Source organism: Epinephelus fuscoguttatus, linkage group LG1 (assembly GCF_011397635.1).
Source record: "Epinephelus fuscoguttatus linkage group LG1, E.fuscoguttatus.final_Chr_v1".
In the NCBI taxonomy this organism is placed as follows: domain Eukaryota; kingdom Metazoa; phylum Chordata; class Actinopteri; order Perciformes; family Serranidae; genus Epinephelus; species Epinephelus fuscoguttatus.
This window is the reverse complement of record NC_064752.1, coordinates 21,146,619-21,170,600: the sequence shown is the minus strand read 5'-3', so window position 1 is coordinate 21,170,600 and position 23,982 is coordinate 21,146,619. Positions and strand designations below refer to the sequence as shown.

The 23,982-nt window shown below is 40.7% G+C and overlaps 1 protein-coding gene across 1 annotated transcript in view; it reads right to left on the bottom strand.

Annotated features, from left to right (window-relative positions):
- Positions 1-23,623, bottom strand: part of atg7 (ATG7 autophagy related 7 homolog (S. cerevisiae)) — a 119,343-nt gene extending 95,720 nt beyond the window's left edge. Inside the window, exons 1-11 of the mRNA XM_049588974.1 lie at positions 23,134-23,623; positions 21,416-21,627; positions 21,146-21,200; positions 17,916-18,033; positions 17,749-17,826; positions 17,503-17,619; positions 15,591-15,737; positions 13,256-13,344; positions 7,080-7,201; positions 3,936-4,026; positions 3,223-3,367 (exon numbers count right to left, since the gene is read on the bottom strand). Coding sequence (XP_049444931.1) covers positions 3,223-3,367; positions 3,936-4,026; positions 7,080-7,201; positions 13,256-13,344; positions 15,591-15,737; positions 17,503-17,619; positions 17,749-17,826; positions 17,916-18,033; positions 21,146-21,200; positions 21,416-21,587 — 1,134 coding nt within the window. The 5' untranslated portion in view covers positions 21,588-21,627; positions 23,134-23,623. The remainder of the gene's footprint in view (positions 1-3,222; positions 3,368-3,935; positions 4,027-7,079; positions 7,202-13,255; positions 13,345-15,590; positions 15,738-17,502; positions 17,620-17,748; positions 17,827-17,915; positions 18,034-21,145; positions 21,201-21,415; positions 21,628-23,133) is intronic.
- Positions 23,624-23,982: the final 359 nt, after the last annotated feature.

Sequence of the window (23,982 nt, the reverse complement as noted above, 5' to 3'; positions counted from 1 at the left end):
ATATCTTTGTGGAGAAAAGACATTTGAGGGTGTCACCTTGAGCTTTGGTAAATATTCACCAACATTTTTCACCATTTTCTGACATTTTATGAACCAAACAATTAATCAATTTATTGAGAAAATAGTTGACAGATTAACCGACAATGAAAATAATTATTAGTTGCAGCCCTAATGTCACAGACTGCAGAAAGCAAAACATTTTTTTTTGTCTTACCACTTATATTTTTGATACTGGAGTCATCTAAAGTGACAGGTTGGATCATTTCCCAAGATGAATTTTTAGCCTTTGTCTCCTTTCCCATGCAGGCTATTTTTGTCACATTCTGTCTGTTGGAGCTTTTTGTAATCTGCACCAAAACTCTTGATTTACAGAGGTTTATTATTTGTCTAAACCTGCCCTCCAGGCGTAATGTCAATGTAGATGGTGATCTGTGTTTATTTATGGCAGATGTCCAACACCAAAAGTTTACTGACCTATATCTGTGAATGTTGTCTCTTAGGGAGTACAGTTGAGCTCCCATTTAAAGTGCAACTTGCAGGTTACATTTTTTAAAAAATATATACATAACTTTGTCTGAAAATTACCATATGAGAAGTTAATTCAGAATTTATTATGGTTTACACATAAGGGCACAAATTCAGAGGAAAAAGTGGCTCTTTTCAGCTCCTCTTCTAAAAACTTTTTTTCAACATCGCCTGATACTACGTCACGAGAGGGACTCTGCGTCCTTGACCCTGCCTCTGTCCAATGCGCAGTAGTAGGTGATAGTGAGTCTGAACGGTAGTAAACTTGTGAGTGATTATTTTTTCGGTTGTTAACAGTGCATTTTACCATTTGTGATTATGCCAAATTATTGTGTTTGTGCAGCTTGCACAAACTCGAGTCTGTCTGGACATCGAGTCCACCGTCTTCCGGACAGAAAAAGGAGTGGAGTTAGTATTCGTGCCTGGGTGCATTTTGTGCAGGTGAAGAGGCACTTTTTCATGGTTTCATCTGTGACCAAAAATGCAGTCGTGTGCAGCGTTCATTTTGGACAGGAGGATTATGTTCCCGGCGGAGCCCGCCCGCCCTCACACATACCCCCAGCTCGCGGCCCCGCACATACCCCCGAGGCTCGGGTCTCCGTGCGGGGCCATGGGGCTCGTGTTCGGGTTCCCCAAGCCTCGGGGGTATGTGCGGGGCCACGAGCTGGGGGTATGTGCGAGGGCGGGCGGGCTCCGTGGAGAGGGAGGCCTCCGTGTTTGAGACAGGAGCGGGCAGCGTGAGGGTTGATGGGCAGTGTGAGGCATGTTATATCTGGTCTGGTCAAATTCTCCACCAGAGCCCAGAAGGCACCCACCTCCCTGCAGCACATACTCTCCACAGCTGAGGACATGGGCTGGCAGTTCCCACACAAGCACCTATCATACAAAACATTATCAGGAAATCTTCGTATGTCTCTCTCTCCCTCTCTCCCCTGCGGACGTCAATACACCGTAATGCGGAGTTATAACACGCATAGCAAGATACGTCTGATACAAGCTGATATTTGTGCATTAGTTTCTGTTATGGGTTAAGCAGCATTAGTTATCTAATACTGGCAGAACTATTGGTAGTTTTATTATAACCTAATACGTGATTGCAAACTTAATGTTGCGATGTGAACACAGCGTTAGACATTGTTAGCTGTCGTTAGCTAACGCTGGTCGGTCACCAAGACACCTGCCCAGTTCTCCACTGGTTCTCCTCGCACCACAGCTCTATTTCTCTCCTGTGGCCATTATTTCTCCTAACCCTGATCTGTTCCTGGTCTCTTGGACGCCTAGCAGGCTCATAATTATAAGCCTGTGGGCCGTCATATGCATATGAATGTACATTTTCAACCTCTTAAGTCTCAAAACTAATACTGGGATCCATGTTTATTAATGTTACACTCAATCGAACTCGGCTGGACTCCCTTACGCTACGTCACTTCTGATTAGTGGGTTTTTAGATGCGGAAGCAAAATTCTCTCACAAAAACGACCCCAAAAGTCACTGTAGTGTGATATGTTTTTGTTTTTTGTTTTAATCGAGTTTCTACATCATTTTCCTACACATTTATTCACCATGGTCTCCAACCTGCAAGTTGGGCTTTAAACTAGGGATGCACCGAAATGAAAATTTGTGGCTGAAGCCAAAGCCGAATAGAATTAAACACTTGGCCGAATACCGAGTACCAAATACCGAATGCCGTTGTTTAGTTTTTCATTAGTTTTTGCAGATGAACCCCCTTCAGATTAGTGTTGTGATGGTACCAAAACTGGGACCCACGATACAATACCAGTGAAAATATCACGGTTCTGAGTAGTATCACGATACCACAACGAAAATGAGGCAGATGTGCCTTTTGTCATTTATAAAAAGATAAATCACTTTTCTATTATAGGCTACAGCAATGATATTTCAATGGAATAAATTACTTATTGACTTATTCATACTTCAAAAACAGCATCAATGAGTGATTAACATAGGGGGGATCGAAATAAAATAAATAAATAAAATAAAAATCAACCAGCCACCCTCCTCCCCTTCATAAGTAAAGAACAGTCCCTAAAGTGCGCTGAGGTTTGTGAACCGGTACCTGCCACAAAGAGAAATGTGAACGGCTCGTTTCTCCTCTGACACACCACATACCTGTGTGCCGCCACGGCTCGGCTGTTCAGGTACTTCTGGGCAGTCATGACACCAAAAAGAGGACATTAATAGACCTGGAGCTGGGCTTCTCAGTCGCCGGTAAGCCGTTATCTTGCGCCGCGGAGAACTATGGCCGCCGTATTTGACAGGAATACATTCCTGTCTGTGTCTGTGACCCCCGTTCAGCCCACAACCGGCAGGTTTCGCCTTTCGTTTCTGCTGCTGGTTGAGACCTGTACATGCACAACGTGCTAAATGATTTCTTTTGCTCGCACAAAACTATTTTTAGTCGCAACTGCCGACATTTTACTCCATCTGTCACCACACGCTGTTTGATTGCGTCATCAAAACACACTGCTATTATTCGGCCTTGCTTGTCACTTATTCCACCGAATACCGAATGTGTTTTTTGCAATATTCGGCTGAATATATTCGGTTACCGAATATTCGGTGCATCCCTAATAATTTACACAGTTTGCAAAGCCGTAAGACCAAAGTGTCAGATTCCTGGATACTTTTAACCTGAATATAGTCTGTCTTTCCATCCATTCACCCTTCCACCCTTACCATGAGGGTCCTGGCTACATTGCAGCCCAGAGTTCCAGCTCCCAGCAGAAGACACTTTGTGGTGACCACCTTGTCCAGGTCCAGGGAAGGAACCAGCCTCCATCTCATTAGCTTCAGGTTCAGGTCCACTGATGACTCTGCAAGCCTGCAGACAGTCAATGGAGACAACTGAAGACCCTCTGTGTTCACAAGGTGCTCAGGGTAACAAATAAGATTGAGCCGAATATCTGTACTCAAATCCTCATGTTGGTAGCTCTGTTTAACCTCTTACTCCTGTGATAAAAAATGATCTGAAGCTCAATTCTAAGGCTGTTCTGTAAATACTGTTCTCATAGGTAATAGATATTGCAACTTCTGATTAATCCACGTAAACTTCAGGCATAAAATAACAACTTCTGATTGGGCCCGACCCACTTTCAATTTAAACTCCACCCACTTCTGGCATAAACTTCGCACATTCTGAGCACAGATACAGATAATGGTATACTCGCTGATCCCTAGTAACAAAGTAGTTTTACTTCATCTGTCCACAAAAACAAACCCATAACAGCCCATAACATGAAGCACCAAAGTAAAAACTTTTCTGTTAATTAGCTTCTTTGTCAAAACAAATTGTTTAGCTAAAATTGCTTAATAATACCCTTTTTATTTTCTTTAATTGTTGGTGGATAAAGTTCAGTTACACCTGAACACATCTGTATTTTGTTTATTACCTTTTAGGGTCCATGCATTCACTGAGGTTGACCATCCTGGGTCCCATGGCCCCCTTTGGGTTCTTCTCCCAGCCTACACTCTTAGGACATGCTGTGGGGGAAAAAACAGACTATCAATGTAAAATAAGCACAAAATGTCTCTACTACAACGTGAGAAAACAATAAAACATTAAAACTGTTGAAGTGTTTCACAGTTTCCCCCACTCACCACTGTAGTGGTATCTGGCCATGCAGACACTTTGGGCGTACTTACTCAAGTTCTGACAAAGCCAGCTGTGACATCTCTGACATTTCCCAACACAATGGAAGTAAATGGATTTTCACAGCAGTGAAAACACATTCAGAAAATGAGACAGCAATGTGTCTCTTCAGGGACAATGTCTGAGTTATTCTGCATTATACACAGACCTCAACATTTTTCATTGTAAATACTCTCTCAAGAAGAAATAGCCTCTGTGAAAAGTGCTGACAGCAGGTGAAACAGAAGAGGAGAGATGAGATAAAAATATTTTTTAAACGTTATTTAAACATATTATAACTGGTGCCATGACAAATAAGGAAAAGGCCTATTTATTTTTTTGGTAGGACTGCCTTCCAACCACTCAAAGTGCTTTTTACACTCCGAGTCACATTCACCTATGCACACACACGTTCACACACTGGTGCCTGAGGCTACCGTACAAGGTGCCACCTGCTACTCAGTATTTTTTTCTTTAACACACTCACACACCGATGTAACAGCCATCAGGAGCAATTTGGGGTTCAGCATCTTGCTCAGGGTTACTTCGACATGCGGCTAGAGGAGCCGAGGACTGAACCACTGATCCTACGATTAGTGGATGACCCTCTCTACCTCCTGAGCCACAGCTGCTCCTGTTGCTTTGTTCTTTTACATTTTGTTTTATCTCTTTATGTTTCAATAGTTTCTAAAATCCCTTCTCTCTGTATGATCTTCTTTTAAATTTTATGTTTTACTTCTCTATGGTTAACTGTCTTTGCACCTATCTTGTATGGTAATTTGTGAAACACCCTCTAACTCTGGTTTTAAATTGTGCCATAGAAATAAAGTTTATTATTATTGTTATTAATAATAAATGAATTGATTCTTTTAAATGTAGATTAGACAAACTGCCTCACATTATTGTAGCAGTATCTGATGTGTTCCAGGTTGTTGTGAACATTATCGTGAACTCAAACTATAAGTTTATTTGCTCAAATCAACACCACTCAACTCTGACATTTGCTTTTCTACTTGGCAGTCTCTCTCACACACTTTGATGCTTCATTTGCCACAGTTACTTCCCACTGTTAATTCTTCACCATTCAGCATTTGTTGCTGTGTAAGACAAAAAAACTGTGAAAATTGGTTGGAAGTGGGCATTTTAAATAGACTGCGTGGGCTCAATTGAGTTTAATACTGACTCTTGACTGATAATGTGAATGTTAATTACAATGTTTATTTCCCCTTTCTGAGGAGAAAACACTTTTTAGTTGTGGCAAGAACTGAGCCTGGTGTGTCCACAGGGTGCATTGATTAATCCCTTTCAAAACAATACCAAATTTGTCCATGCAAAAGCAAACACAACAGCTGAATCAATTTTTGTTGCATGAATACATCAACTGTGAGTTAATTAAAAGCCATGATGTGCTGAAGAGGTAGAGTGAGGTAAACAAAGACACCTCGTCTGAACCGACAAAAACCATCACACCTTTTTCCCATCCTGCTATTAACATTTAAATTACTTTCATCCCTTATTCCACAGATAAAAGAATAATGGAGAAGCTGAGTGAGATTAGCGTGGCTTGAAAAGGAAGCACAAAGTCTCAGTGAAAAGTAGCAAGGACTGAGGATTCATATCAGTTAAAATACATTCACATTCAGATGAACATACCAGCGCACACACGGGCATGTTACATACTGTTACGTGCACAGATACGACACACACAGGAACACACAGGAACACACACACACACACACACACACACACACACACATTGCTAAGTTGTAAAAAGAGGAAAAAATCTGAGACATTATTATTTATTCATTTATTTTTCCCTTTCTCCTGGTCAATGTAGTTAAAGAATAAGATAATCCTGTAGAAGTAATAATGATACAGTGAAGCAGAGGTGACAGCGGGTGTGTGCAGGTGGGCGAGCGAGAGAGAGAGAGAGAGAGACAGAGAGAGAGAGAGAGAGAGAGAGTGCGGCCGTCCTGATTAGGTGCGAGCAGTCAGGTGTGCATCCTTTTGTCCATGGTCAGTTTGGCGTGCTGCCGCAGTGAGGAATGAGCCGAGGAAAGTTTGGGTGCAACAATGTTCAGATGAGCACAGAGACGCTATCGGTATGTTGACAGTCATTATTATTTGTTGAATGTATACGATGCGCTAGAGTGGTTTGTGTAGAAGGAGCCCATTCAGGTCTGCCCCGCCCCGTAAGACGTAATTCATTCATTACGGTGTGTGTGTGTGTGTGACTGCGCTTTAAATGTTTGTTCATTCACGTTTAGTTGCGTTTCTGTTTGTTAATAGCTTAGCGTCTTAAAGATGTTTACAAATATAGTTTGTTGCGACATGTTCTAATTTAAAATCATTAGTGTTGATAAATATATGAATGAATGAATGAATGAATGAATGAATGAATGAATGGATTAATAAATAGAACAAACAAATAAGATGAAAATAGTAATGATTAATTCCTTGGTTAATTCCTTTGATATTAAAACATTGTTTATTCACATTTGCGCTTAAGTTCAGGTTTAATAGCAATTTCAATCTTTGGAGGGTGCAAATTAAAGGACCAGATTAAACCTAATTTGATGTGTTGATTGATTGGTGATATGTAGTTTTCCCCTCTATCAACTGATTTGTGAGTTAGATAATTTGATTTAAGACGAATTAAAACACACTTTAGTGGGGTTTTAGTTACCATATTGATATTTTATTTGATGTCTAATGTGATGGTCTATTTCATCCTACAGGTTATCAACCTACCCATCACCTACCCATCATTTACTTGAGTAAATAAAAGACAAATGAGTGGAGTTGAACCGCGTCCTCTGTGTCCTTCTATGCTGTATTGAGCTTCGGCAGGCATTGGGCAGTAAACCCTGGGATAGCTCAACACACATAAAGGAATGGAAATTACCTGAGTTGAGGGGAAGCTCAGGTAGTTTAATCTGGAAGATGACACTGTGCTGAATGGAGCGGCTTCCCTGCAGAGTTCTGTCCCTGAAACACAGCACTTCCACCATGTCCAGCTTAGAGCCCCTGAAACACACACACACACACACACACACACACACACACACACACACACACACACACATATACAAACAAACACACACACACACACACACACACACACACACACACACACACACACACAAAGGAGATGCAAAAGTCAAACAATGATCATGCACAGATTACAGATCAGAAGATAAAAAGTTCAGGGGAAGGAATGGACTACATTATCACCAATCAGAACAATACACGGGGTGACGTATACAGAGCGCTACCAGCAGAGCTAACTGGTAGATTAGACTCTTGCCGTATCCGGTCGGCAAAACAGCAAAAACATCCTTCTTGCAAAGGAAAGATTCGAGCGCCGTCTTCTGTTCCTCTTTTAGAGAAAAAGCCAAGTCTAACTCGTTCATTGTAGCGGCCAAAGCCGTTTGAAACAACTGGTGTTCATCCGTGGCCGTCTTGCAATGTTTACTGACTGATTCCGGACTTCGTCGTTGCAACGCTGTCGTCATCTGTTTAGCTTGCCTCTGGCCCGCCAATATCAGATACACCAATGTGCAGCTCGGCTCCAACGCCATGGATAATGAGCATCATTACTGATTGCCAGAGTGACTCACTGAGCAAATTCAAATTGTGCTCTCGCGGGATTTCCAGGGTACTACACACTTGGAGAGGGAGGAGTGAAGGAGGTGGTATTCAATCTGCAACCTAACAGCAGGATGGCAATAAATCCCCCATACTTGACGTTTTACACAGGTTTCCAGGAAGTGCCCACTGAAGCCAATTTTCATAGTGGCCAAACGGTGGAATTACATTTGTCACGTGATGCCATGTTCCCCAGACTCGGATTGCGAAAGAGTTATCTCTAAATCAGTGTGTAACAACATCCCGGCAAAATGACTCCACACTGTTGAATCATTTTATACCCACTCAACTTAGTGAAGAGCTAAACCGAAGCTAGCAGAAGTTGAGGGGGCAGTAGCTGAGTCCATAGGGACCTTGGTTGGGAACCGTTGGGTTGCCAATTCAAGTCCCCATCCAGACCAAATATGGAGCGTTTACTGGTAGCTGAAGAGGTGCCAGTTTGCCTCCTGGGCACTGCTGAGGTGTCCTTGCGTAAGGCACCGAGCCCCCAACTGCTCAGGGCACTTCTTCTTCATCTTCTTTGTCTTCTTCTCCTTCTTCTTCTTCTTCTTCGTCATCGTCATCTCCTTCTTCTTCTCCTTCTCCTTCTTCTCCTTCTTCTCGCCACTGCTACCGAACTGTGTTGCCCATAGAGCAGCACAGTTCGGTAGCAGTGGCGATCACCCAAGTAATTTTACACCCAGGAAGTTGAACTTCTTTGTTCCTGCACCTCTGAGCAACTTTTATTGAAATAAACAGGTCTCCACTTCCAACGCTGCATCCAGTTTCCTTTATACATCCATGGCTTCACGGAGTAGTCGACTATTTGACTATCATCATCTACCACAGACAGGCAGCCCGGGGCACTCTGGGTGGTTGTTGTTGTCATGGTTGAGTTGAGATGCCTCCCAATGACTGAAGGTGGACATACCTTTAGTTGTTGTTGAACACAGATTTGTTTGAACAACCATTTTCTACGTTATGCTAAGTTAAATAAAAGAATTTAGGGTATTTAGAGAAGGAAAGACTCCCGTAGCCCTGCAAGAAAGCAGTCATGTTGTTACTGCAGTCAAACAGTATCTCAAGTTCAGACAAGCCTGTCGGGGGTTAAGTCCAATCAGATCACAGCTCATTTGTAAACAGTCTCTCAAAGCCAATTGAGGACTCTGGGTCGCAGCTACCTCAGTTAACCCTTACTAGTTGTATTTGAGATTGCTTTGATGAGGACTGACCATTGTTATTGTAAAGATATATGACTGCGATTAACTGACGAGTCGACTACCTTTTGGGAGTTGTCTATAAATACTAGAAAGCTCCAGTTGTGAGTGCCCTACCACACAACAGTCCTTTAACATGGAGTATGCTCTCTCTTTCTCTGATACAAGACACAACACACACAGATAAATGAGCACTCACAACAATATGATCACCATGTATCCAAATACCAACACATTTCCCCTAATATGGTACTAAATAACCACAGTCACATTACACAATCAAACTCAAGTGAAACAACTGAATAAGCGAGACACTGCGGCTACATTGTAATTCTATCTCGACCCATCTCGGCCAGTATCAACAGTTTACGTTTAACACTGCGAGAAAGTGTGGTCAAGCACAAGATTGATGAGGTTTGTATTGGATAAAAACTGCCTCTGACTACAGAGCGTTAGGGCTAAACTGTCTTAAGGTATTTGCTGCTGATAAGCCACCGGTATCACAGGACGCTGTTGCTAAAATGGCACCGATGGGAGTTCCTTGTTTATATGAAAAATAATTATGCAGTAAAAATCTAAGCCAGGAAAAACTACGCTCTCTAGGGAAAAGTGGGACTCAAAATGACTGATTGTGGACCTGAATTTAGAGGTGAATACACCACTTCCAAACTGAGCTGTTTCCAAACTGAGCTGAGCTTTGTAGCAGTGAAACATGGAGCACCAACAATGTAGTGACATTCTCAGCTGGTGATGCAACACGATGATGTGATGTAACAATGTTTTCTGTCATATCCAGACAAGATAAATTTAAAGAGATTAGTAGTTGTTTACTCTTGTTTAAGAGTAGTAATCCATCACAGTTATCATCATGTCTTATGCTATTTCGTCAAAATCATATTACTGTTCTGTAGTAAATCAATCTGCACTCCAAACTTAATTACCACTCAACTTTGACTTTGCCAAACAACCAATCATTTGAATATCTGGCAACAAAGCATTCAGTGTTCATGTTGCCATAGTACAGAACAGCCTTCCTGCTGATGTTTGAGGTTTGCTCCTGCATTTTCCATCCATTTTTTTTAAAGAATAATCTCAGGTCCTATTTGTTTAGTTTATCTGGTACTCCACTTTTATCCATTTGTCCCTGGTGTGTCATTGTTTAACAGTGTTTCATCACTCTAAAGCACATAAATCCTCTTCTTTTGAGTATTGTGGTTGACTAATAAAAGCAATCAAAATAAAACTGGAGTGTGGGAAAACACATGCATGATAAGTATGAAGCTCTGTAGCCTGCAGTTGAAATAGCTGGGGATTTTATAAAGCATTAGTGATTCGTGATGAACAGCAAAACATGGGAAAACTCTGGCATGGTAAGACTGGACACAGTAGCTGAAGTAGGGACTTTTTGATTATGTATTTCAAGGTCACATCCACTGATCTGGTTTGCAACAAGATAAGGAACGGACTGAAATAATGAGATGTGGAGGGGAATACGCTCTTTAAGCATGGCCTTGTTTAACATGAAGTATAAATCATCCCCCCCAATCAAGTGGGGAGTTAAATTTGTTATAAACAGAAAACTATTTTAGGAACTGTAGATAGCAAAGTGCTTCCATCATTGGCTAACACTATCATTTCATTTATACTTTCCTAATATTGTATCAGCCTTATAAGATGTTTCCCACATAATCTCAGATTGCTATTTGACCATACTGCAAAGCTGCAGTGTGTGCTTATGAAAACATTGCACGAGATAAACCTTTGATTGAAAGTCAAAAGCTGACACGGGATTAAAATGTCTGAGTGACACCTGCAGAGTACGTCACTTGTTTCTAGCCTCTGTGTAAATATTTGAATATACTCCCGACCTTGATTCTTAGATTTATTACTAAACAATCCAAAGACTTGCACCAGTCATCCGCTGGTATGCTGAAATATTTCCTTTGTAAATACAGAATATATCGCTCTGCAAAACACACACACACACAAGCCTCCACATACCACCTTCATTCCTGCCTCCAATGAGACCTCCGATCAGTAAACACAGCAATTTATGAGCTGTAACATTGTAATGCTGTGACATTTTTTTCTTATTCACAAAACCAGACGTCTCATGTGTGTTCTTCACTTACTAACTTTTAATACGGGAGTTTCACATAACTTCCTCCCATTTCCCTGCTGCCAGACACCTCCGTCAGCCTTTGAATGGCAGAACAGAGTTTGTTACTGCTTTTTAAACCACAAAAAAACTTCCAAGTTCATGACATCAAAGGCTGCCTCAAGTATCATGAAATATAATCACTGAAAAGATGAGAAATAGAGTATTCAGTGTCCGGCTAAATACGTAGCTCATAAGTTTCAGGAGTTTCCAGAAGCCCAAAATACACTGCCTCGCCATTCATTGATACCACATGCCATATATGTGTGTTTACACAAGATAGCCTATGGTGTCCGGACAGCAGCTGCTGTGTGCTGTATGTGTCATACATGGTCTGGCATGGGTTCATAAACCAGCCTTGTAGTTGACTTATGCTGCCTTACTCCGGGGCGGCGGTGGCTCAGGCACAGCATGTCGTCTACTTATCAGAAGATTGGTGTGTCCAAGTATCCTTGGAAAAGGCACTTTACTCCAAATTGCTCCCGATGGCTGTTCCACTGGTGTGTGAGCACATGTGAATGGTTACGGAGTAGCAGATGGCACCATGTATGGCAGCCTCAGTCACCAGTGTGTGAATGTGTGTGTGAATGGGTGAAAGTGACATGTAGTGTACTGTAAAAGCGCTTTGAGTCATCAGAAGACTAGAAAAGCGCTATATAAGTGCAGTCCATTTACTGTGACTCCAATGGACTTTTCAAGTGATTTTACAATGTTATCTTTTGTGTCTGGTAAGCCGAAGACAAATTCCTGGTGGACAATAAAGATCTATTCTATTCTATTTCACTGTAGCAAAGACAGCGCCAATGTCAGAGTAAAATCATGAGAGTATGCTAGAGTTGTGGCATGTTCCAGTGATCTTCATAGCTCTTCAACGTCTTTTTCTCCTCTAAGCATTCCAATAAATTCAAACATGTTCGATATCATCATCAGTTTTTAGTCGCTGCTCATGCAAACAGTGCTCTCTCTCCACCACCAGCCGGGAGGCAGCAAACCAGGTAGACAGCAGACATGGTGTGGAGCAGGGGATTGAAAGTCTCTCTCTCGGGTTGTAGAAAAGGAGGGGGAACTGGTGGAGATTTGGAGAGGACAATAGTGCCTCTTTCTCCTTGTATTTATATCATGATAGAGAGGAGGAGGGAAAAAGTGGACAGAAATTGCTGCAGGCCTGTAGTCTGACACCCTGCATACAGAGACGTGTCATAAACATTGTGTTAATGTGTGAGAGGGTGTCAGACTTTAGTCCTTTAAAAGCCTTCTAAAAAATCTTCCGGTGTTTGGTAGGCATTAGACTGAGCAACTGTGTGGTCTATTTCACACGAAATATGTATTTATTTGGAAGGGCTGCAACAATCAGTAGTAGAGTGCCCTGATAACTGACGTAATAATGATAATATTGGAGCTCTTTACGTGGATAAAAAAAGTCTTGGAAGCTACAGACAAGGATGACTGAATCACAGAATGTGTGGAAAGTCTGATTTATTTGAAGACAGTGACGTGAGCAACATGTGAGATACTGACAAAAATGGAACTTGTTTATCAGGAAAACTTAACAGCTTTGTAGACAAGTAGCGCAGTCTTAACAGCAGCAGTCGTGTTCTGCAAGCTCGCGCTGCCAACTAGGAACGAGTGCAATTCATCAGGTTTATCTCATCCTCGCTGAACTCTTACGACACCGCTGTGAGGCTGAGCAACAGCCAAGCACGTCTTTTCCAGTCAGTGTGTGACAGAGAAGCTTTTATTTTCGATTGTTTGTGGTGATGCAAAACTATCCAGGCAACGCCGTTAACTTTGGGAGTTCATATCAGCATGTTTCATCACAACGATGTTTGTGACCTGCTCCTCACACTTCACAGTCAGGAAATGAGTCAGGAAATTAGTTAAGCAAAGATTTCCCGTCTTTCACTTTGTGGCTCTGTGCCTGAATAAAGTGAGTTGAAAAACATTTAGTGAAATTCACGAACACAACGTGTTTTGAAACACACTGAGTCCCCTAAAGAACTTCCTCATCTTCTTCCAACACACACACACACACACACACACACACACACACACACACACACACACAGAAGTCAGGCTTACCATCGGGCAGCTAAGAGGACCAGCAGATTTCTCAGAGGCCAGCCCGGATGTTGAGACAGAGTACACGGATCATAGACGCCCACAGTAACCTAGAAAAGCCAAACAAGGTGTGTTTACATTACCAAAGCGTGAGTCTGTGTGTGTGAGAATGAGTCTAATCTGATGGTGGGGATGAGTCACAAAAAGTACAGTTTATTTTTATCAGTACTAGTTTATTCTAAATATACCCTATAGTTTTAGATATTATCTTATTAATTCCATTTTATTAATTCCATAATAACTCAACTAGAGCAGCTAAGTGACTTCATCTCTTTTTGTGCAAAACAACACGTGGTCAGTTTTTTAATCAAACATTGTGGAGATATTTCACAGAATGAAAACGCAAATTTCATAGATTCCTCTGTGTTTTTGTCTATGTACAAAATCAGACTCAGAAATACCCTCCAGACAAAAACTTTGTGGGCTGGACGATAAAACAATCTCGAAACAGGATCGCAATAAAATGTATGTCGATGACAAAATGATAAACTTAAGTCATTTTCACTTGATATGGATAAACCTACAGATCAAAACAGTGTGTCATGCAGCAGATGTAAAGAGAGAGCTGTCAGTCAGTCTGCAGTGTTGGGGATGCGCGTCATTGTACACGCCCATTTTCACTGCAAAGTCTGTGCTGAGGTGAAGAGGAAATGAAAGTAGCGTGGACATAACGAAAAGAGGGGAAAAATGGACCTCAAAAATGGACGAAATAGTGGATAAAAAAGGTTACACAACGTCAATAATTTTAAATTGGTTTGGCTTCTGGAAAGGTGACGAGGCATGGACAAGGACGGTCTGCTAAATATGTCGTCGGTTGTCACAACAAACCTTTTCCATCACCTGAAAAGGTGGCATCCCAGCGACTACACTGAGAGCGTGAAAATCTGGGCCAAAACTGAAGTGAGTCCACCAACAAGTGTTCTATGGCCTAACACTTCTGCTGCTGTGGGCAGTGCTAGCGGAGCCGCACCAAAACAGCGATCAACAGTGTCCTTTTCTGCCGCCGTAATCCCGTATGAAAGTGACCGAAAAGGAGTAAAGTTAAAACAGATGCAGTGTCATACTTTCCAGCCAAAGACAAGATGCCTGTGAGCACCTTGGAGGAAGATGGATTCAAGAAATTACTTTAGGTGCTAGACTGCAGGTACGAGCCCCCAGGCTGGAAATATTTTTCTCAAACTGCCCCAGCTTTACGATGAGTGCTGTGAGAAGCTGGAAAATCATTTGGTTTCTTCAGGTGTCACACATTATCAGGATACTTTTCAAACTCATTATCAAATTACATATCGTGATCAATACCGATATCTATCAATATCAGGAAAATTATCGTGATAATATTTTTTGCCATATTGCCCAGCCCTAATTTCCAGTTAAGTGCAGTTGGCTGCATGTCAGATTAGATGCTACATGCTAGCAACTACACTACACTCAACGATGAGACTGACTTCATGATGGAAGCAGAAAATGGCGAACAATGATTCAAGAGGATAAAGATTTGTGACAAGTTGTGAAGACGACTTTGTTTTTCTTCAAGTGCAATGTATGCTCCATTTTTAAGGTTGTGTACATATTAAAGGTAGGATATGGAGGATTTTCAAACAAAACAAAATATAGACATATACAAATGAAATCCTGCTTAATCATCACCTATGGGCTTCTACTCATGTGTGGTGGTGACTCTGTTTGCAGAGCTCCTGCCCTTTAACTGTATTTTGATGTTTTTGTGAGCTCGGACTGCTTCTGGACGGAGATTTCCCCAGCCAGTGAGAGAGCGCAGGTGCCGTGCCCGAGCGTGCACCAGCGCGAGCCTTGCCTGAACCTGCTCTGTGAAGCCTTCTTCCGTACCTCCGGGCTCTGTACACCCGGGAGAGTTGAGCCTGATAGGAGGAGCCAAATTTGAATGTGTGTTTACAAACAGCAACTGGAAAATCCTCCAGACCCTACCTTTAAGAAGAAATAAACTTCATCATCCTCAGAATCCTGACCACTTGCTTTTTTATTACCAGCATTTACTTGTACTTTTACTGACAATACTTTATTACATGTAATATAATATTCCTTTTGATACTTGAGCGCAGTAAATACTGTATGACTTTTACTGAAGTAATATTCTAATAGGTGATGAACTTCTACTAAAGTCATTTTCTGGTAAGATATCTGTGCTTTAACTTAAACATGGTTGTCAGGTACTTAAAAAGTTTTAAAAGTTGGAAAAAATACTTTTATCATACACAGATTTACACTTTTTTTTAATCTGTTGCTTTAAAAGATGAAAAAAGAAAAACTCAAGTAGTACCTTCTTGGTGCCAGCGAAGAACTTGTCCCAGTCCCCGAGTGGAGCCATCTGAACAGTGTCCTCGGTGTACTTCATTAGGAAGTAAGGCACTGCAGTGGTCCCTCTTTTGATACACAGGACATCATAGGCCTCCTGTAGGGCTGCGATCTGAGACACCGATAATTAGAAGTCAGCCATAATTACAGAAAGCTTTGTACTGCACAGTACGGTAACAACCTCTTTCATATATATTGAGCGTTTAAAGGGCAATTATAAATAATATCCATTCATCCACTTTCTGCCTCTTATCTGGGGCCAGGTCACGGTGGCTGCAGGCTAGAAAGGCAGTCCAGATACTCCTCCTGGGTGATCTGGAGGTGCTCTCAACCCAGATAAGGTAAATATATAGTCTCTCCAGCATGATGTGGGTCTACCCTGGGGTCTTGTACCTGTTGAACGTGGCCGGAAAACCTCCAAAAGAAGGCCCAGGAGGCCTCCAGATCACATGCCCAAACCACCCCAACTGGCTCCTTTCTGTGCAAAGGTGCAGCAGCTCTACTCTGAGCTCCTTACTCTATCTCAAAAAATGAATGCTACAGAGGAAAGTAATTTAAGCCACTTGTTTCTTGTTTGTTTATTTTTATTTTATGTGATCCAGGATATTTCTGACCTGATTTATTAGTATGCTGTGATTCTGAATTTTTCTTTTATTTTCAGTACCTGCTATACGTTGTTTTGTGTACAACTTTGTTAAATATGCTGCTGACTGTCTCTGCCAGGACATTCTTGTAAAGATTTTTAATTCCAATTAGGCTTTTCCTACTTGAATCAATGTTGAATGAAATATAATTTCCATCCGCTTGTATTTGCAATCTCATTTGTTCAGTCACAGCCACCTCCCGCATGAGAACCTGAGACGCTTTCTGAAGCATAATGTCAGCAATTGCTGAAATATAAGTTACACTCAATGAAAGGATATTATGGCATTCATTACATGGATAACTCCTGCTGTAAGAAGTATTTTAGTGATTATGAACACATACACTGTAACTGTTTAGTGTGTCTTCTCATTCATATTTCTCAGATGACAAGAAAATCAATTTTATTTATGTATGTAATGTGCAGTGTTTTCTCATAGACTTTATCAGAGTCAGACTGGCCGAGACACTGGTCAGTGAAGTCATATTGTGACACTGGCTTCATCTTAGCGCTGAACTGATTTAACTTTGGTTGGAGGCTCATGAATCTGAGTTATTATCTGTCAAGGTGTTACATAACACTGATAATTCAGTTTGATAGGAAGAGAAACCATAGACAGAATAATGAAGTAAAGGTTAACCGGGAGAAATCGTCATCACTGTGGCCTGCAGTTGGCGTCATGCTGCTCATGAGTCATTCTTATTCAGTCATAACGAGGCTTTTTCTCATCTTGAATCCACTGACCTGAGAACTAACAATTTTACTTCATTATTCTATTCAAGTAACGAGGGGCTGCGACCATCTCATTTCTTAGGGAAGAGGAAATGGACATGGAATATAATATTTGAATTATATGTCCAACGTACATCACAGAAATTCATCAGCTTATGGTACCGTGAACATCATACGAGGGTTCAACTGTACAATTTCTGTTGTGTTTGTTATCAACATCTGGGGTCACCTGAAAACTATTTAGATTTAGAAATTTAGAGGATGGCCATACCACCACCGTTCACATGACCCTCATCCCTACTATAATCCAAAGACACTCTGTGTACTGTATATGTATACATACTTGTGTATATGTGCATTGTTGTGCAATCCTGTCGTGTAAAATTAAAACTAAATGAACTTAGTGACCTTATAAGGAGTAATGCACCTCCAGTTTAATTTCAAAGTGTACTATCCAGAATATTGATCCCAGTGGTTGTATGATGATCTTTAAAAAGCAAACCTGTTTTGGTGAGAAGACTTGCTCCAGTGCAGACGGCTGTCTGATGATCTTCACTCCCTCTGGGAAACAGAGTGCAGGGAAGCAGAACCAGTAGTAGAAATGATATTTCTTCAAATCCTGAAAAAAGATGGTCAGAGAAAGGATTTGAAATTGGCAAAAACAGTGAGAGGAAAACAGAAAGATAGTCTCACATGAAGTCATTACTATACATAACTAATGGATTCATAAGATGCTGTTTATACGCACTGCAAAGGTCAGCAGAATGAATTTGCAAAGGATGGACGGGTCATTCAACGCAGCTCCGGACTGTATGGCATCCCATATCTACAAAATAACAGAAGGTGAAAATTGAATTAATTCATGTATGTGAATATGTGTGTGTGATTGAGAACATTCCCATTCTATGTCTTTACCTCCTTGGCCTCTCTCTCCAGCAGAGCCTTCTTATCAGTGGTCTTAAAGGCATCGAGTGTGTTGGTGTTATACAGCGTCCCAACAGCTGGACAGCAGCGGGCTGGTGTCGGACTATCCCTAAGAGCAAAACACATCATACCTTTGCAATATGAATGCATGCTGTTTGTTTACAACGTGCTACATTTTGTGAATGTGAATACAGTTCCAGTCTGGTTTCCGCCCACGTCACAGCACAGAGACAGCTCTCCTAAAAATCATCAAAGACCTCCTGATGGTAGCTGACTCCGGACTATTAACCATCCTCATTCTCCTTGACCTGAGTGCAGCCTTTGACACCATCTACCACACCATCCTCCTCTAGTATCAATTGGTATATCTGACATACCCCTGGACTGGTTCAAATCCTTTCTCTCTGGCCGCACTCAGTTCATTCAGTTGAAAACCTTCACATCCCAACCATCTCCCCCCTCCTCAGGTGTTCCCCAAGGCTCTGTCCTCGTTCCCATCCTGTTTATTATCTACCTCCTCCTTCTTGGTCATATATTCCATAAATACAATATCCATTTCCACTGTTACGCGGACGACACTCAGCTCTACCTTTCTACCAAACCCACCTCCACCTGCCCGCCTTCCTCCCTCTGTGACAGTTTACAGGAAATCTAATCCTGGTTTTCTTCAAATTTCCTAAAACTCAACAGTGACAAAATCGAGGTTCTCCTCATTGGCTCTAAATCCACCCTCACTAACACTCCCAGTTTCACCATCCCCATTGGCAACTCCTCTGTTTCCCTCCCCTCAGGTTAAGAGTCTGGGTGTCATCCTTGACAGCACTTTGTCATTCCAAACCCACATCAATAAAATTACCTGGTCAGCCTATTTCCATCTACGCAATATTAATCGTCTCTGTCCGTCCCTCACCTCCAAGACCTCTGCCATCCTGATCCACACTCTGGTTGCATCCCGTCTGGATTACTGTAACTCCCTTCTCTTTGGTCTCCCCAATGAGGCCATCCATAAGCTCCAATTGGTCCAGAACTCTGCCGCCCGTTTCTATCACCAGAACTCCATCCATCAATCACATCACACCTATCCTACAACAACTTCACTGGCTTCCGGTCAAATACTGCATGGACTTTAAAATTCTGCTCCACACTTTCAAGGCCATCCATTACCTCGCTCCCCCATACCTCTCTGATCTCCCCCACATCAACACTCCCTCCCAGACGCTCAGGTAGGCCTCTTCCATCAGCCTCATTGTGCCCTCTGCCCATCTGTCCACCATGGGGTCCAGAGCCTTCAGCCGCTCTGCCCCCCACCTCTGGAACTCCCTCACCCCCTGACATCAGGAACATTGACTCATTATCCATTTTCAAATCCCACCTGAAAACCCACTTTTTTAAACAGGCCTATTCTCTTTAACTGCCGTTGCTCTGCTGCAGATTTCACATTTTACTGTGTTGATGTTTGACGTGTCTTTTACCCCTTTTAAATTTAACTGTCTGTTACTTGTTCTGTAAGGTGACGTTGAGTGCCTTGACAGGTACCTTTCAATAAAATGAATTATTATCATTATTATTACAGTTGCTTTGTTAAAGGCTTCCACACGACAGGAACGTAAGCAGTGATCCAAATTTAGTTCAACCCTAAACTGACCTGGCTGATAAACTTTAAAGGAAGTTCAAACATTCATTATTCCATAACAATGAAAACTTCACTCAACTTTTATAAATACTGTTCAGAAGCTCAAAAAAAGGATACGACCACAGTAACTGTTTCCTAATTTCTATGAATGTGTTCCTTTAAAAAGTTTTGATAATTGCTCCAGTAAAATCATATCCTGTTCTTTTTTTTAAATAAACAGTCAGGATGCTCACCATTGTGTAGAAGAATGTGAAGAATTTTAAGCAGTTACTTCCTGTGAATACTGAATCAGAGATTTGATATCTGATATTTTAGGAAATTTTCATATGATTCTCTGTCTGTATTATCTATTTTTTAACAACCACATAATAATAGGCTTCTTTTTCGACAAATTCAGTCTTTTCTTCACCCTAATGCTTCCCATCATTCTGTTAGTTCTTTGGTTGTTTTAACCGTTTAGCAGTTTAGTAGTTGTTTAGCAGAGAGTGAAGGCTGTGAATATAGCTTGTGTTCACATCTTCATTGTCTTCCTTATCCTTTTTTTGTAAGTTAATGTCTTGAAAGTAATCTGAACTTTAAGAATAACAATTTCATCTAGTTTTCTTCACTGAAGAGAGATATAGGCCTACTGTACTGTATATAAAAAAAAAGTTTTCTTATACACTTTAAAATCAAGAAGTCGACCCGTGAAGCTTTGGCAACTCATAGTGGGGATGAGAACCCCCAAATTGGGAATCAGTGGTGTAGATTCATAAATGATCCAATCTGTAATTTCTGATGATTTGATTTTAATTTATAATTGAAAAATCTAAAGTGTTCAGTGCCTTTTAGAGCAGGAGAAACCATCTATAACTTAGAGTATTTATTGTTTACATTGATGGAAGAGTTTTAAAAACCTCTGTATTTAAAAGCACAGCATATGATTTTGAGAAAAACCTCCAGCTACTCTTAGTCATGATGAAAACTACCTATTCAGAATCTTGAGAATCACAGCACTGAAACAGATAACCAAAGAGTGAAAAAAAAACTAACACCCCAGATTTAATAAATTGGGAAAGTATGATTCAAGAAGTACAGTTCATGTAGCAAGGGGCTCACAAAATACGGAATAAGGAAGATGCGTTTGAGAAAAGGTGGCTTATAGAAGATGGGAAACTATACTGTCAATGTATTTAATGCATAAACATGTATTATTCGTTATTATCTTCTACTGTAAGTTAAGACTGCATCTCTTTAACCGTTCAGTTATTTTTTCCCCTTTTTCCCCCCTCTATCATTTTTAAACTCTGAATGTATTGGTTTTTACATCTTTCATGTTTTTCTCTCCTTATTCTCCCTTTAACTCTGACCGAAATTTTTCTTTGCAATGAATTGTAAACAAAAAAGCAAATAAGCTGTATATATGAAAATGAGCTTGAAAAAATAAAGCATTTAAAAAAAGTATACTTATTGTTTACCGTATTAAAAGACTTTAACAAATCAAGACTCACATTTGTATCGTTCATTACACCTTCAAAGACTAGGTGCCACAAAAAGAACTAAGGGTGAAGATATGGTTTGTAAAGGCAACATACTGCATCATACTCACGCTTCAAATGCACTGAACTCCAACGTCAGGCGGGTGGGCAAACCGAGTGGGTCCCCTATAGGACAGAGGTGTGAACAAAACGGTCACAATATTTCAAAGTTGTTTAATAAAGCATACTGCTCAAGATAAACTCAATGCCCTCCCCTGTGCAACCTGTGTAATTAATATTAGTATTATATAATATCTATAGGTGTCAAGAAAAAAGTTAATAAAAACAGCAACTTAAGAGTTATTGTTTTAATGATGCCATCTGATATCTCACCCACTCACCATTGTAGTAATATCCTTTGATACACTTGGGGCTCTCGTCCAATCTGTAGTCGTTGAGCTTCTTCTGCGTGAGCTGGTGCCAGAAGCCGGCCTCCAGAGCACTGCTGAAGGGAGCGAACTGCAGCTTGAGGTCTGGACTGGAGTACACTGCTTCACTGGTGTCAGATGCCATCACAACTCCACTAACACGACGCGCAGCCAAGTACTACAAGCTGTGAAATGAAACAGAGTTGCGAGCTCTATAATCAATCACAACTACGACACACTTTCAGTATGACAGTTACATTCACACTGAGGTTGTTACCAACGGGCTTAACACACATACACAATAAAAAATATATGATAACTGATTTGGTGCTGAGCTTGTGACCTCTGATGTCGCTGTTTATTATAGAATCAGGAAACAGTAAATGTATAAACTATTATGAGGAAGCAGTGAGGTCATTCAGTCAGTTTACTGGTGATCAGTCAATTGATAAAGCACGAAACAAATAATATATGTATCAACCAGTGCAATGGTTATGGTCGGGTGAGCCCACTAAAAGCGTGCATCTCTAACCATCGGCAATATTCTGTGGCAAAACAATGTGTTTAAATCATTCACAACAGGCTAAAGATAGTGGGTGACATATGTATGACGTACAGATCGTAAAACCTTTTGCAGCAAATTTGTGATTTAGGACAAGTCAGCCTTTTCTGTCTTTATATATCTTTATATTCAATAAACAATAATAACGATAATAACTTTATTGATAGAGCTCTACAAGTTTTATAAAGAGAGACTGGAAGCCAATGCAGGGAAACCAAAATAGGTGTGATGTGTGAGGATCGTTTTGTTTTGGTCTAAAGTCTAACGGCTGAATTTTGAATGATTTGGAGCAAGTTAAGCTGGTAATAATCACTTGAAATCATCTGACTAACAAATATAAATATCCTAATCTTTAGAGTCAAATGTTTGTTACATACAAAAATATGAGTTGCCCCTTGTTCTTTTGCTTTTTTGTATCATCAATAAGATAAAATATTTTAAGATAGGACATAACGGCAATGCATACTTAAGGTTTTGAGACTACTGGCCAGACTATATGGACAATTCAGACGTGTTTCTTTGGGCTCTGCGACTGAACAACCACCAAATGTCCCCTCTGGTATCAATGAAGGTTTATCTTATTTTATCCTATCTTATCTTATCTTATGTCAGAAGTGATACATAGATTAATCCACAATGGATGCTATCTGCACATCCAATTGTTCTGCTACATGGTAACATCTAACACTACTTATTTCAACACTTTCAAAACTTTTTTTTTGCAAATTCGGCTGTTTATATGAACACAAAATGCAAACTAAAGCCCTGCCACTCCTGTGTTATATGGATTATTTCTTATTGGCAAATGTGTTGCACCAGGACATCTAACATTTAAACACTTTAAATATCTTCTTCGGGACTTTAAATGCTCACAGGTGAATTTATGTATGTTTAAATTCCACATATATTTCATCTGGACTTAAAGTCTTGTGACACAGTCCACACAGTGAAACCAGAAGCTTTGACAGCTTCAACTGCTTTGACGGGTTTTTTTTACACACAACGAGCATCTCCATGGAAACAAAATCCCTTCATTACAATATACCTGTATTTTAAAGCAGATAAACTGCGCTAACATTGAACACACGTTCATCTCTCATACTGTACAAGCTGAGGTTTGTGCACTTACCAGAGATCCTTACTTCCGGGTCCGGATGATCATGTGATCACGGGACTTGTCAATACAGCAATGCAGTGTGGGTAAATAGCTGTCCGTTAGCTTAGCGGCTAATGAAGAAGTGTATCCCTCTCTGTGTCTTACGGGACACGTATCATGGAGTAAATGAGAAAGTACCAGAATAAAAACATGAACGCGCAAACGATGAAGCACGAGAACACTGACAAAAACTTGTAGGCGCCGTTTCTTTTCATGTCGGAGTGAACAGATAGGTTCGGATGTTTAAGGACAAAGCCTCCGAGATGTAACTTCACCAATGTCAGTTCACTATCTGCACAACCGGTTTAACGAGGTTAATTCACAACATACTTGTGGTTAAACGGGAAGAAGTCCGCATTCCCGAAAATGTAGTAAAAGATTTATGAGTTCATTTTAGTCCGGATGAATACCGGAAAATCAGAAATTGGCTTCACCTGGACACCGGACTGTCAAACAATGAGTTAGGGACCGTGGCAAAACTACACTGCTGGGAAAAAAAAACGGATTTATGAGCCCTAACTTTTATTTTGGCTCTTCCAGGCAATTTATTCATTTTTAATTTGACATACTTGAAAAAAATGAATCTAAGTACGCCCCTAAACTCTGGAACAGTCTGCCTGAGGGTCTTAGGAGCTCTACATCTATAAAAAGGCTACTTGTCAATCTAACCTGAAGACATCTTTTTAGCATTGATTTCTCCTGAAATGTATTTTTACTGATGGTTGTTTTATCTTATCTTAGCCTGTAGTTTTAACTAATTTTATTTTTAACTTTTATTATTATTTTTCATTTATTAATATTCATATTATTTCATCATATGTT